At 46.7% G+C, this 14,173-nt stretch overlaps 3 protein-coding genes across 6 annotated transcripts; 1 reads left to right on the top strand and 2 right to left on the bottom strand.

The window, feature by feature from the left end:
- Positions 1–2,426: 2,426 nt before the first annotated feature.
- Positions 2,427–5,328, bottom strand: LOC100273202 (uncharacterized). 4 transcript variants are annotated; one of them, XM_008656339.4, is made up of 9 exons: positions 4,779–5,328; positions 4,585–4,680; positions 4,369–4,461; positions 4,165–4,250; positions 3,820–4,091; positions 3,552–3,668; positions 3,327–3,422; positions 2,992–3,097; positions 2,427–2,891 (listed from the first exon to the last, which is right to left on the bottom strand). In XM_008656339.4, exons 1-9 carry the CDS (start codon positions 5,134–5,136, stop codon positions 2,727–2,729), a joined length of 1,389 nt encoding a protein of 462 aa, XP_008654561.1. In that variant the 5' UTR covers positions 5,137–5,328; the 3' UTR covers positions 2,427–2,726. The 4 variants fall into 4 exon arrangements, 3 of the variants coding, with proteins under 3 accessions (XP_008654561.1, XP_020397540.1, NP_001352616.1); NM_001365687.1 differs by having other exon boundaries at positions 2,488–2,891; positions 3,541–3,668; positions 3,828–4,091; positions 4,779–5,270; NR_158572.1 differs by having other exon boundaries at positions 2,530–2,891; positions 3,541–3,668; positions 4,779–5,215.
- Positions 5,329–6,456: 1,128 nt separating this feature from the next.
- Positions 6,457–7,598, top strand: LOC542158 (thylakoid assembly 8). Its single transcript, NM_001111780.2, has one exon. The coding sequence runs from the start codon at positions 6,538–6,540 to the stop codon at positions 7,327–7,329; it is 792 nt and encodes a 263-aa protein (NP_001105250.1). The 5' UTR covers positions 6,457–6,537; the 3' UTR covers positions 7,330–7,598.
- A 93-nt stretch (positions 7,599–7,691) lies between these two features.
- LOC100281383 (importin alpha-2 subunit) lies at positions 7,692–14,173 on the bottom strand. The gene is given in 11 exon segments (NM_001154301.2): positions 7,692–8,184; positions 8,280–8,585; positions 8,697–8,755; positions 8,907–8,988; positions 9,339–9,489; positions 10,932–11,011; positions 11,772–11,956; positions 12,093–12,195; positions 12,348–12,501; positions 12,998–13,220; positions 13,990–14,173. Coding segments are annotated over 11 exon segments (1,581 nt in total). The 5' UTR covers positions 14,069–14,173; the 3' UTR covers positions 7,692–8,025.

Raw genomic sequence — 14,173 nt, 5'->3', positions numbered from 1 at the left:
GCGCCTCTGGGCCACTAGCCGACCCTTATCGAATGGGGCTCGGGCGTCCACTCGGATTACCCGTTAGCAACTCACTGGAAACACCATGTTCAGCGCCCACCGAGGGTAACATGGCATGTTCCCCCCTCCTCCTTCCGGAAAGGCGACGAAGGGGCGTACAATAAAAGCTGAGACAGTCCTCGATCATCCTCTCGCTCCGTGCAGAGGCTCGGAGGCTGCTCTCGCACCAGGCTACGGCCAAATTGTTGACCACGTCAACAAACCAACTTAAAAACTCGGAGCCTGACCATGCACCCGGGCTGCGGCCAGGCGCATGAGGGAACAACAAGGCCGACCGAGGAATCACAAGAAGAATTAAGACCTCATAGGAGTCAAACCACTCCTCCGAGGCCTCGGGGGATACACCTGACGGGTGCGCTCGCGCGCACCCATCAGAACAAAATATGACCAAGAAAGGCTAGTCCCCTTGCAAAAAATCCGGTAGAACCTCCAAGCGAGTGCCTACACTCCCTTTGAGGCTCGGGGGCTACTGTCGGGTACCGTAATTAGGGGTACCCCCAATACTCCTAAGCATAGCTGGAAAACATCTTCAAAACAGACCGTAAAAGCTGGTAAGCACCGCGCAAAGCTAAAACCTCGTCTGCCAAGGGATGCGATCTCGTCTCGCCCGAGCCCGACCTCGAGCAAGAACAGTGGTCCCGGACGGATTTACGCCTCGCCCGAGGGCCCCCTCAGGCAGCGGGCGCACCCCCGGCTCGTCCGAGGCTAAGCTCGGGTAGACTTTGTCATATAGCAACCCCGGCCAAATCGTCTTACCGTCGACCGTATCGCATGCGCATTTAATGCAAGGATCGCCTGACACCTTATCCTGACACGCGCGCCTCAGTTGGCAAGGTCGAAGTGACCGCAGTCACTTCACCCCTTTACTGATCGTTCTGATAGGAAAACAACACTATTCACCCCGTTCCGACTACTGTGCCGACCACCAGGGTAAGGCTAACAACAGTGAGTCACGGCTTCTCCCGAGTTCAGCCTCGGGCGCGACAGGGAGCTCCGCCTCGCCCGACCCTAGGCCTCGGCTTCAGCCTCTGCCTCGGGAGAAGGTCTCCGCCTCGCTCGACCCCGGCCTCAGCCTCGGCCTCGGGAGAAGGTCTCCGCCTCGCCCGACCCCGGTCTCGGCCTCGGCCTCGGGAGAAGGTCTCTGCCTCGCCCGACCTCGACCTCGGCCTTAGGAGAAGTCACCGCCTCGCCCGACCTCGGCCTCGGACCGACTACGCTACAGGGGATACATCATTACCCTACCTCTAGCTAGCCGCCTCAGGCTACGAAGGAACAAGACCGGAGTCACATCTAGATTACTCCGGCAACAGGTAATGATGGTTCCCCGCATGCGTCCATGATGTCAATAGTCCTCAAGCTCTCTACGAAGGCAAAGAAACATCAGCAGGACCGAGGACCGCACCGCCAGCTACGCTTCTACAGGGCCCAAGCACTTCTCCGCAGGCCACGTTAGCACATAGCAACACCCTCGTATGTATAGCTGGACCATCCCCTTGTATCTATAAAAGGGGATGCCCATGGCCTTCTCAGGAAAAGGAGGGGCACGGGCAGCAAGGACGACGGAGACGGACACACTCAAGCATCGAGCTCCACTCCGCAACAGTAGACTCCTCAGGAGACCTAGGACCCGATCCCTCTCTCGCGAAGCTTGTAACCCCTACTGCAAGCACCCCGGTGCAAGATAATATAAGCCTCATCCCTCCTCTTGTGTTCCATCTTGCATCAACTCATCTGGACAGGGGCACGCGGCACAAAATTCACTAGTCGGTCCGGTTGAGGGTCCACCGGGTCCGAAACGCCGACATAACATTACCATACCATACATACTATATAAAAACATATTCTATAATGAATATAGTTGACAATATATTTAAAAAAAATAGTCAAATTTTAAATGGTTCGACTTGGTAATGATATGGTTGCATTCCTTTTATCCATCAAGAGAGAATTCTCCTTTTGTTTTGTCTATCTTTTTTTCATTTGGATTATGTTACTGCCTAGTGGCGAACTACTGCCACAAGGTGACTGTTGTGTAAGTAGATTTTAGGTGTAAGCGTGTGAGTCTTGTATACCTATTATATGGTCCAATCGTATATTATAATTAACAGTTAAACCAGCTCATGCAACTTTATAAAAAACCTAACAAATCTATAGTTAGATCATGGTCTAAAGATAAATAAAAGACTCGTTTACACCTAAGATCATGGTCTATCCTGTTTGCAGTAAATTTCGACATGACGTTGACCGCAGCACCGTAACTTCGTTACTAACGTGTGGGGTTGGACCCACACGTCAGTGACGGAGCTGACTGTACAGGATCTCATCTTATCTCTCTCCCAAAAAAACCAAAAAAAAAAACAGAATCAGAAACAAAAAAAAACGTCCTTCTACCGGAAAAAAAAAATCACAAAAACTGAAGCATGGTTTACTGTCAAAACGAGACATTGCTAAATACCCAATCTGCTCACTGAAACGAGCAACATTACGTTCTGATTTTCAGCAAAGTCTATCCTAACAGCGGAGTGTGACGGCTGGCCTAATGTTGATTATTGAACAAGCAAACCACGTTGGCCAGTAAAATGTGGCAACGGATGAGTTTACAGCAACAAGAATGCGCAGCGCAGCCAGGTCTCCTCCTTCACCAAGCGGGGAGACAGCAACCAGTTCTAAAACGACTGGACGCTATCTACAGGCCTGGGCATGGGCTCACCCCGCAGGAAGTGCTCGAACAGCTTCAGGCCCTGCCGCGGCCGGTGCAGGGGAACCTCGTGCCCTGCGCCTCGGACCGTCACCAGTGTCAGCCCCTCGTACACCTGGCACCACCCACCGACCTAATCAAGGTTCACAGAGTTAGATTCCAGCACGAAGGGAGTGAAGAAAAAAATGTCAAGATGGATGGATGGATGTAGCGGTGCCACTGCACTGACTAACCTCTTCGTCGTCGTACCAAGGATACCAGTTCGTGATAGTCGGTAGAAAGAGGGCGTCAATGGAGTACCTTGTCGCGGTGAGCGGGACAACGGAATCAGCGTCGCCACTGCCAAATTGCCCAATGCAAGAGATTACAATCCATATCTAAAAGGAACAACCACACACATTGCCTGCTCAATTATTGTGTGTGTGTGTGTGTGTTGTTGTTGTTGCACGCAGGAATTTCACAGCAGGAATTTTACAAGAATCAGTTTATTTTTCACTGGAAAAACTAAAAATTCTCGCATTCCAAATGGGGGCCCCAAAACCATGTCCTTGACAGAAACTCAACGTACCTGAAAACCCATATCCTTATGCCCGCGGCGATGAGTTCACGGTAGATAGGAAGCATGGACCTCGGTGAATCTTTCCAAAAATCATACACTGGGTCACTGCAAGGAACCAGTGGTTGTTTAGTGCAACTAACAAGGAAGAGGCGATCAAAGGAAAATACATACTTGTGATGAGAGCAAGACAAACAAACAAACAAAAAACCAGCAGAACAAACACCTGCAGGTTACCCAGGGATACGGTATTCCGGTGACATTGGCATGCAGAGCTCTCTGCACCTCAGGTAAGTTGTAGTACTTCGTGGAGTACTTCTCCGTGCAGGGATCGTACCCTCTGGGCAACCAGGGCTACATTTGAACCAAGCGTGGTGTCAGGAGGAGGTACTTGAACTCTTATGCTTCACAAGCACTATACTTTCAGAAGCGCGGACAATACAGTAAGCGCTACAGTTTCAGAGCAAAGAAATGTCGTGTGTTGGTAGCGAAGCAAGTGTACTACCGTAATACCGTTCTTCCTCTGATTAGCCTGCGCTTGTGGAGTGAAGTCTTCTTGCAAGTCGGCGTGTAGATGCTGTACGCATCGATATTGCCTTCCTCGGCCTCGGCGATGTCGAAGACCTTGTTGCACTCCTTGGACGCATGCTCAGATACGTCGAACTGGCAGGCAAGCCGCAGCTTCTCGTAGGTTTCGTCAGAGATCAGCCCGTGCGTCCACAAGTACTCGAATGTGCCGATGAAGTCGTGGTAATCGTCAATTACCGCATTTCCAACCTATCATTTCAACAGAAATGAGCAAGCAGAACATCAGTAAAAGATACAGATTCATAAAGATCTGAGTTCTGACCATGAAGCCTTTGAAGTTTAGGATCGGCTTCTCGATGCCTTTGTTGTTCCGGTAGACTAGCTGAGACAACTGAGGCACGTAGTGGCCTGAAACAGCCAGTGCGACGAATTAGGATCCAGGAGTGTAAATGTGACTGCTAGGTGACGCTAACAACTGCAAAATTTAATCCCCATCGTGAATTGGCCAGTTTTGACAGCAATTCACCTGCGTAGCTCTCTCCTGTGATGTAGAAATCGCGATGCTTGTATTGTGGGAACCGCTCCAGCCAGTTCACCAAGAAATTGTACGAGTCATGGGCTGCAGAAGAGCGTTAGCCGGAAAAATTCGCAAGAGCAAGAATCACAACAGCCAGCAGCAGGATAATGAATACATGTAGAGTCCTAGAACTAGACAAATGTCTAAACCACTCTGCCAATTCACCTGTCTTGTTGTCACCAGCAGTGTACAGATCGGAGGTGGAGTTGGAGTATGAGTAGCCGACGCCGGCCGGCGAGTCCAAGAACAGCATGTTCGCCACTGCAACCCAACCAGTCAGTCATCAATCATCATCCCCATGACAAACACGCTACCTACAGATCAAAGTAGGCGAGCGCGCCTAGGCACCAAAATCGGACCTTTATTCCAGGGGTAGGGGTTCAAGTAGAGCGTCCTGCCGTCGGCGTTGATCCGGAAGGCGCCGAGCTCCTCTGACGCGCCGTAGCCGACGGAGGAGCACCCGGGCCCGCCGTTGAGCCACAGCACGAGCGGCGCGGACTCCGCGGGCACGCCGGCCGCCTCGATGAACCAGTAGAAGAGGGCCCGCCCCGCCGCCGCGTCCACGGTGACGTAGCCGGAGTACATGGAGAAGTTGACCGGCGGCTGGCCAGGCAGCCTGCCGATCCGGTCCGCCTCCGCCGCAGCCGTCGCGGCCGTTGCGGCGGCGGCGCGGAGGAACAGCGCTAATGTGGCGGCCAGGACCGCGGCGGTCGCCATTGGCGCTCGCGGTAGGTCAGTGGATCGGCGGAGGGCAGCACTGGTTGGTTGGTGGTGCAGAGTAGCAGAGCACACGGACACAGGTAGAGAGTGTTGATGATTGGAGCATCGGAGGAGTTGGCTAGGACTGGAAGTGACTGACAGCCAATGGACACAACCGAATGGCCGGTGACTAGATGAGAATTTTGGGGAGACGTGGAACGGATGGAAGCCATGGAGTGGTTATTCTCTATTCTCCCGCCGGTTAGTTTGCTTGGCTAGGCTGGCAGTAGATCTGAACGGGAAGGGAGACAATTAGGCAATATGGTGTTAAAAACTTTATTACGGTTAGTTTAAGAATTCTATTTTCTCAATAGATTCATTTTTTCTTTTTTCAAGAAAAAATGAACTAATATCTTTAGAAAAATAAAAATTCCTTAAGAAATAGGATCGTCAAAATAGCCCTGAGGACTAATTTTCCAACTACAAGGAATTTTCATTTTCCAAGAAAAAATAAAATAATTTCTTTTGAGAAAATAGTATTGCCAAACTAGCTCTTATAGCTAGTTTAGAAACTTAAATCTTAAAAGAGAGATTTAAGTTTCTAAACTAGACATTAACTAGAGCATCTCCAACAAGTTATATTTGAGTCTTAAAATTTAAAATATAACCTGATTTGAAGTGTTTAGGGCCACAAAAACATTTGCAGATATAACAGTTGAGTTACATATCATATTATTTAGTAACATTTAGAATAATGTACAAAATGAGGATAGAGCTCTATCGTTATGGGCATATATTTAGAACCTGAGAATCTAAATTCTATACTTATTTGATGAATTATGAAATAGAACCCCCTATTGAGGCATTTTGTGTTAAAGTCTTATATTTTAAAAATACAACTTCATTTAAAACTTATGTTGGAGATGAAGGAGTGCTTCCTTGACTAAAGTTTAGTTTATGTTATATCAGATATTTGAATGTAATTATAAGTATTAAATGGAGCCTAATTACAAGAATAAGAGCATGTTTAGATGCTATGTGCTAAATTTTATCATGGTGCTAAAGTTTAGCCATTTTAAATAGATATTTTAATATGTGCTAAAGTTTAGAAATATTAAGTGCAGTATAATTATAAAAGTAGTTATAAAAAACAACACTAAACTGGAAGACGAATCTATTAAACCTAATCATGAGTAAGTTAAACTTAATAAATTTATCTCGATATTTAATCATCATCTATATATTTAGTCTAGTTAGACTATATTAAATATATTCATAAAATTGTTATTCAAAACCAAACACCTCAGATACTGAAAGACGGAAGATAGGCAATCACATGGAACCCAAAATCCGCAGCATCCACTGACTTCCTCTGTTCTCTTTCTCCTACCGCTTCGTGGCTTCCCTGCTTCCGCTCCAATGGCGTCTCTCCTCTTGGTCCCGCGCCTCACCCGGAGCCCATGTTCCAACCCAGGACCCAGTGCCGGTCACAAGCCTAGGCCCGTGTCCATCACCTGCGGGCCGCGCGACAACCGCGGGCCCCTCCAGCGCGGCCGCTCCCTCTCCACGGAGGCCATCCTGGCGATCCAATCCCTGAAGCGCCTCACCTCCGCCGACCGCTCGCCGGCGGCTGCCTCGGCCGCAGCAGCCACCGCCCTGGGCCGCCTCCTCAAGGCCGACCTCGTGGCCGCCATGGCCGAGCTCCAGCGGCAGGGCCACTGGTCCCTCGCCCTCGCCGCGCTCCACATCGCCCGCGCCGAGCCCTGGTACCGCCCAGACCCGGCGCTGTACGCCACCTTCGTGTCCTCCGCGCCGCACTCGCCCTCCGGCGGCGAGGGAGACGCCGAGGCCGCCGTTGACGCGCTCGTGGAGGCGTTCCTGGAGGAGAAGGCGAGCGGCGGCGGGTTCGTGGACGGGGAGGAGGACGTGTACAAGCTCACGAGGCTGCTGCGCGCGCTGGTGGCCAAGGGCAGGGGCCGCGCGGCGTGGAGGGTGTACGAGGCGGCCGTCAGGAAGGGAGGCCTCAACGTGGACGCGTACGTGTACAGGGTGATGGCGCGGGGGATGAAGCGGCTGGGCTTCCAGGAGGAGGCGGCGGAGGTGGAGGAGGACTTCGCGGAATGGGAGACCACGGTCTCACCGCCCGCCAGGGACGTGCTCGACGAAATGCGAGCAAGAGACGAGATCAAAACCACTGCTGCTGCCTCCTAGTCCTATAGCCCACCAGGGTTTTTTTAGCTGATAAATGGGTTTGGTTGGTGCTAGAATTTGTCATGCTACTGCAACAACGGTGATACTGATACGTCTTCTTTAGAAATCATACGGCCATTAGGCCACTAACAGAAAGTGTTTTAGCGGTTGACCATCGCAATTGCAGGACATACACCCTTACAACTAGGTGTTGCCGCAATCTGTTCAAATTTCAAATTTGGATTGTCAAATGGTTGCTATAGAAAGAGAACAGCAGGGTTATTTATTTCATACTCCCTCAATCCCAAAATAAGTCTCCATATCATATTTCGAGGAGTTTAAACAATCTCAATTTAGACCAAATATATACCAAAAAACACTAGTTTTTATGGTACATTATAAACATCATCAGATTAATCAGTCATATATTTGTACTCTAAGAGCATCTCCAACATTTCCACACTTAAAATACGAGACGAAAAAATATTTTGAGATAGAGGAAGCACTGTGCAAGATGTCAGTCTATGTCTATCTAAGGTATCCACACTTAACATCTCCAGCTCACGGTCAGTTTCAACACATTCACATTTCCAGCTATATATTAGGGGCTAAATTACATGGAAACCATGATGAACGGCGCATCCTTCTGTTCCAGGATCGTTACATTTCAAACCCACAAATAGCTCCACGTTTACCCAGATGTATCGGCGGCACAACTCACAGGCCATAGTCTTCGCCAAAGTATTTATCAACCAAACCATTCGCCATATTCCTCATCATCTCGTTCTCATGGAACTGGAACCTCTCCATGGCCTCAATGCCGTCCTCTGTCTCCACGAGCTTTGGGCCCTGGCTGTCAGGGTATCCTCTCATCACCTGCCAAATGAATTCGAATTGAGGTGATATGAAAATGCAAGTAGACAAAAGATATGGCTGAACGCTTTTGACAAGTCAAATTTCAGATTCCTTACCAGTTCCAGGAACTGAAGCCCAAGTCTCGCACTCTCTATATCGGCCGACCTCACCAAATTTATAAATCCTGGAAGGGCTCCACCATCTACGATGGCAACTAAATGCTCAACGATTATAGTTGGGGGGTTACCACTGCCTGCTGGGACAACACACAGGTTGCCCAGCGTGTATGCTGCTTCCCTGCGGATGTCAAACTGTGCAGTCCTGAGGAGGTGCATCAGCAAAGGAGTCGCCTCACTACCAAATATCAGTTTCTTATGCTCAAAACTGCCCGCTGCTATATTTGACATGGCCCATGATGCCTCCTATATAAGCAGTTCAAAAAATATATATATACAAGACAAAGCAACGAATTATTTATCCTTTTAGAGTCCAAATTAAAATAAACTTAGTCAGCAAATGAAAGGGTAACATACCTTCTTGAGAACCCTATGGTCGCTCTTCAAACACTTGATAAGACTTGATAAGGCTTGATCTGGAACAAAATTTAGTTAGTAACTTAGTACTTGGAGACTAACGCATACTCTAGAACGGCAAGCTGTTAGCTGATGATAAACATCATTACAAGTGAAATTATGGTGCTCATATACAATTAGCTACAAAGGATTATCCAATCATGAGCGAACCTGTTACACTGTTTCCAACAATAAGGACTGAATCAACCATGTAACCATCACCGGCTACAAGATTTCCTAAACCGCGAAGTACCTATTTTGAAGTAGAAAAGTCAATCTGTCTGTGCTGTGAAATCACATACATGTGCTATACATTTACATGTTGCTAGATAATTCTAAAGTTACAAGAGAAATGATCCTTGATAAACAGATGTCAATTTATACAATGTACATCAATGGCAAATCTGTATTGTCTGGAAATCATTATTAGCACCATCATACAAAAATATCATGACAAACAGATATCAATTTAGAATATAGAATAGTTAGTTGTGCAACAGTTAGCAATAAAAAGTGTCCCAATAATCGGTTTCTTTTTAGGAAAAAATCTGAAACCAAGAATAGGCACAAGGAAAAAATGCGATCAAGAAACAGATATGATACCGGAATGAGCAACTGCAAGTTTTCAGATGCTAGAAGGCGCCCGATCAGCAACTGTGGCATCGAACTTCTTACTATTAGGCTGGTAGCTTTTTCTGAAAGTGCTGAAAGATAGACAACCACCCATGCCACCTCAGTTACAAGTTCTTCATCCCTGAAGGGTCCAAAACAATTCATCAGCAGCAGTAAGGAGCAAAGCAAGCACAGGGATTCGATAGATTTAGTTAGTTGGTTGATGATATTAACATGCAGAATTTAAATATTTTTGAGACAGGCCAAACATAAGACTGCATAGAGAAAATTGCACAAAGCAGCCAATATATACAACACAGCATGGGATGCATACTGATGAAAGTATCAGGATATTGGGCATGTTACTATAACCCCACCCAGCATGTTTCTAAGATCTGCAATGGAGTGAAGACCATAGTTGTTAAAGCGTCCTTGAAGCGTCGCTTAGGCGGCGCCTAAGCGCTAAGGCACGCTGTACCAGCAAGGCATCCGGCTCGCCTTAGTACCGAGCCTAAGGCGTCCACTTTGGCTATTGAGGCGTCGCTCCGGCGCCTTGAAGCCTTCTAAGGCGACGCCATGAGGACACCTTGAGCCTTGAGGTGCTATAGGGTGAGCACGCATGCAACTGCAATTTGAAACCGTCCCTGGAGTTCGCCATCTGTAGCAGCGGCGGCGGCGGCCCCTCACCTCCACGAGGTCTCCAGGCTGTGGCGGCGAGGTATCCTGGGCCCTGACCCCCTCACCTCCACGGCGACCCCTCCCCTCAGCGAGCTCTCCAGGCTGCGCCGGCGAGCCCCTCCCTTCCGCGGCGACCCCCTCCAGCCCTCCCCTACCGCCAAGCCCCTCCCCTACCTGGTCAGCTCTGCCCTCTCCCCTCTGCTCTACTTTCTCCAGTCAGCTCTGCTCTCTCCCACTGCTCTGTTTTCTCTGCTTTCTCTGCGCTCTCTCCCCTCTCTGATCTTTTTCCTCTCTCTCAATTTACTCGGTTTATCTCAGACACGGCTACCCTCAAACACTCAGTTTTAGTTAACAGTGGAATTGTGAATTATATCTACTCTACTATCACTATTATTTATTATTTATGTTGGACTTTATGTCTATGATGTTGGTTTATGTTGAACACTTGAACTTGCACTCATATGTGCTACTATAATACTATTGTCCCTATCTATTTGAGACTATATTCCTATATTCTATTTCTATTGTCTATCATATGTGCTACTATAATACTATTGTCGCATTGCCTTACGCCTTGTCGCTTAAAAGGTTTTAAGGGGGTCGGTCGCCTTACCTCGCCTTACCGCTTTAACAACTATGGTGAAGATACATGTCACATGCCAGTGAACCTAAATACCCCACCAAAGAAAGAACTGATATTATCCCTAATTAGCTAAAATGAACAGATTTCATGGGACTGTAAGAACAAGGGACAAATAACTAGTATTTTTTTTGTAGCAAGTGAGAAACTAGCATAAGAAGTCAGAACAACCATATCTCTACTTGAGTTCTCAAAAGTCAAGTTATTGAATGCTAGACAGTACACAGAAGTAATGCAAAATAAAAAATCAATAAGGTGGCACATACGCCTTTTCCAAGTTCCGAATGATTGCATTCAGTATGCCGTCGATACCAATAAGTTCATTCGCAGCCTTGGAATCAGGCCCCTGGAATATAAGAGAAACAAATGTTTCAGGAAATGAAAGCTTGTTATGTAGTTACAAGAATATGTAGAAAAAAAACAATTAAATCCAAGAGCGAACAAGGACTTCAGTAACCAGCTGCGTTCCCAGTGGTCTGATTTTGTATGGATTCTCTACTTGTGTGATGTTGACTCAACCTTAAAATAGCACTGTCCCTTAAAATATTTTAAATTGGCATCTAAAATCACCAAAACAAGCCATCATTTGAAATTCAGATCAGGAATTGGGATCCCGCTGTTGGAGCAATTTAGCATATACAAATCATATAAGGTTTTAAAACATTTTAATTTTTGAAAAGACTCAAAGAGTCTATACTTCCCAAAACAGATATGGCTTGAACTTATGTTTAAGGGCAGATATGGATTGACTTGAACTACTCCCTCTGTCCTGAAATATAGTGGATTTTTCAAAAAAAAAAGAAAGTCAAAGTTTAACCAAGTTTGTTGAGCAGACAAGAATATTTACAATATTGAATGAGCTCCATTAAAGCATTATGAAATGTGTTTTCACAATTTACCTCTTTGGTATTGTAAACATTCATGTTCTTTTCAACAAACTTGGTGAAACATTGGATGATGGTTTGACTTAAATAGGATGGAGGGAGTAAACCGTTGCAGTAGTACCATCTTGGAAAGGCTTTATCTTATCTCTTCTAACTACTAGAATGCTCTTGGTAAAGAGACAACTGTGACATAACAAGCGAGAAGGACTTAATCAATACAACCTTGATGAGATTTGACAATGCCCAAGCAGCAGTCCTTGTTGTGGAACCCTTATTTGACAGCATTAAACGGGCAAGAGGCCACAAAGCACCTTGAGCAAGTAATGTGTTTCTCAGCTCTGCTCCTTCACCAGCAACATTACCAATGGCCCATGCACATTGTTCCGCGACAAGTGTAGAGCTGTTCTCTAACAGACATAGGAAGATAAGACTTCTATAGGAGGTCAACCTAGTAGCCATTCTTAATAATTGTGTATTCTGGAGATTAATGTGAATGGAAATGGACAATATGTACATTTGACCAACAAATAAAAGAAAACTAACCACCAAGGTGAGCAATGAGCAATGGTAGAGCAGGAAGTAAGGATTTAGTTTCCTCAGGTTTCCCTGCCGCTATGTTTGTAAGGCACCAAGCTGCCTCTAGCAACTGCAATTAAAAAAGCATGAAGAATCTTGATAAGAGAAAAGATCAACTGAGTATAGTGATACAATTATCATGTGAATGATCAACACACCCAAACTTTACTCAGTTTAGTTGTACTGGTAGAGATATGGAACAATAAGCGGAGTGTGCTCAACTTGTTCATCTGGCGATCCAAATGACAGAGACTGCACTAATAGAGGGACTGCTCCAGCTTTAATTGCTGCATCAACTGGAGGTACTTCAGACTGGGACAACAAACGCCTTAAAGCACGAAGCACTTCTGTCTTCCTATTCTGTGCACCTTTTCCCCTAAGAGTAACCGTAAAACATATAATTCAAAACCGGAGTAGTTTTAATATGCGCTTCATATTCTATTCTAGTAGTTAAATTTCAGAGTGCTTGAATTAAGTTTAGCCCTTACAGCTACCTGGTGCGTAATTTCCAAGGCAAAAAATATCAAAAACAAGTAAACAGAAGCAGGGTAACAAATAAGCAACGGTGCAATTGGGTTCCAGTCTGTAAATCATATCAATGACCACATGGTGCTTTACATATGAAATGAGTTTCTCAAAAGATTATCAAAACTATCATGTCAATGCATCATAACCGAACTATTTTGACCTCCTGTGGATGGAGTATACATGAAGAGACCTCAAAACCAAGACTATGAATGATTAACGTTGATGGCTTTCATTTGATTGAGAAAAGGGAGAGCAGTATGACATTCAGGCTATTAAAGAGTTCACCAAGAAAGAAAGGACTTATAGTAACATAAATTGAAATCTTTTTTATGGAAGGCGCCTACTGGCTTGACAAAGCAGATTTCAGCTCCTCAACAGCCTGAGTCGTTCTAGTCTCAAGATCTGCTTTCTCCTCATCAACAACCATGTCACCCTCTTCTCCTGCAGCCTCATCACTGCCAGAAAGAGGAGCTCGGCATACACGCTTTGCACGCATCAAGGCTTCCCTTCTTTCTTTCCCTATTGCAATGGCATGTTCCCTCCTCCTATTAGCAGCTGTATTACGCACTGCAACCACACATATAACCAAATAAAGGCCTTAGAGGCTATACTGGCTGCAGACTAGCAACAAGATCCACAATAAGTAGGATGCACCATGCTGCATGTTTTTTCTGCGATGTTGTAATAAGTTTTTTTGTTCTGTGATTAATTTAGGATGCTGCAGAGTTCATGTATATATAATCTCATTCTACCTCAACACCAACATCAAACAATCTAAGGTTAATGTGCTACCCTAGTTTCATTACTCGCATGCAGCTATAATCACAAGCAAGCGTAAATTCGAATAACAATATTAGTGGTGGTGGTGAACATGGCACTGCAAGAAACTTTAAGAGTCTATTGACAAGGGACTTTAGCAGCTACCTACAGAAGGTAGCGGTAGCCACTGCTTAATTTTCAGTCACACGTGTCAAATTGTTTGGCATGCCAATTCGCCAGGTTTCGTTCACTGCAGAATAACCCCCTCAAACCAAGTCCCTTACCACCTAACCCTGCTAATAAGATGAGTCCCGATTCTAATCAGCTCGACTGCTCGAGCAAACAGTTATCGAACCCCGGTGTAGGCGAAGTTATTCCCAAATAAGGCTATAGCAGTAGGCGGTAGAGCACTTAGCGCGCTCACCGCTCCTGGTTCCGGGAGCAACAGAACCGCCACGCCAGCTCAGGAGGGAGTACACAGGTTAGGGCTTCTGCCACGGCCGCGCGCGCTTAGTGTTCGACGCGATGACGAAGCGACGCCGGCGGGAGGAGACAGGAGAGAAGCGCGAGGGTGCACCTGAGGACTTGATGGCGTCGCGGTGGTACTGGTGCGGAGAAACGGAAGGCGGCGAGGCGGAGGCACTGCCGTCGGCCATCTTTCCCTGTCCCCGTCGCGGCGGCTGAGGCTGAGCTCGGCGGCTGCAGTTTTTCTTCTCTGTCTGTCTCTGGTTCTCGGCGGCTTGGTGACGTAAGCAAACGGG

This window comes from Zea mays, chromosome 8, assembly GCF_902167145.1.
Source record: "Zea mays cultivar B73 chromosome 8, Zm-B73-REFERENCE-NAM-5.0, whole genome shotgun sequence".
NCBI classification, from domain to species: domain Eukaryota; kingdom Viridiplantae; phylum Streptophyta; class Magnoliopsida; order Poales; family Poaceae; genus Zea; species Zea mays.
Note: the sequence above shows the minus strand (reverse complement) of the source record. Positions and strands in the feature narration are given on the sequence as shown.

Coding starts and splice junctions, on each gene's coding strand:
- LOC100273202 (NM_001365687.1), bottom strand. CDS start 5,136: ATGGCGACCGCCGCGGTCCTGGCCGCCACATTAGCGCTGTTCCTCCGC. Junction 4,462..4,584: donor TGCTGGTGACAACAAGACAG/GTGAATTGGCAG, acceptor GCTCTTCTGCAG/CCCATGACTCGTACAATTTC. Junction 4,092..4,164: donor TAAACTTCAAAGGCTTCATG/GTCAGAACTCAG, acceptor TTGAAATGATAG/GTTGGAAATGCGGTAATTGA.
- LOC542158 (NM_001111780.2), top strand. CDS start 6,538: ATGGCGTCTCTCCTCTTGGTCCCGCGCCTCACCCGGAGCCCATGTTCC.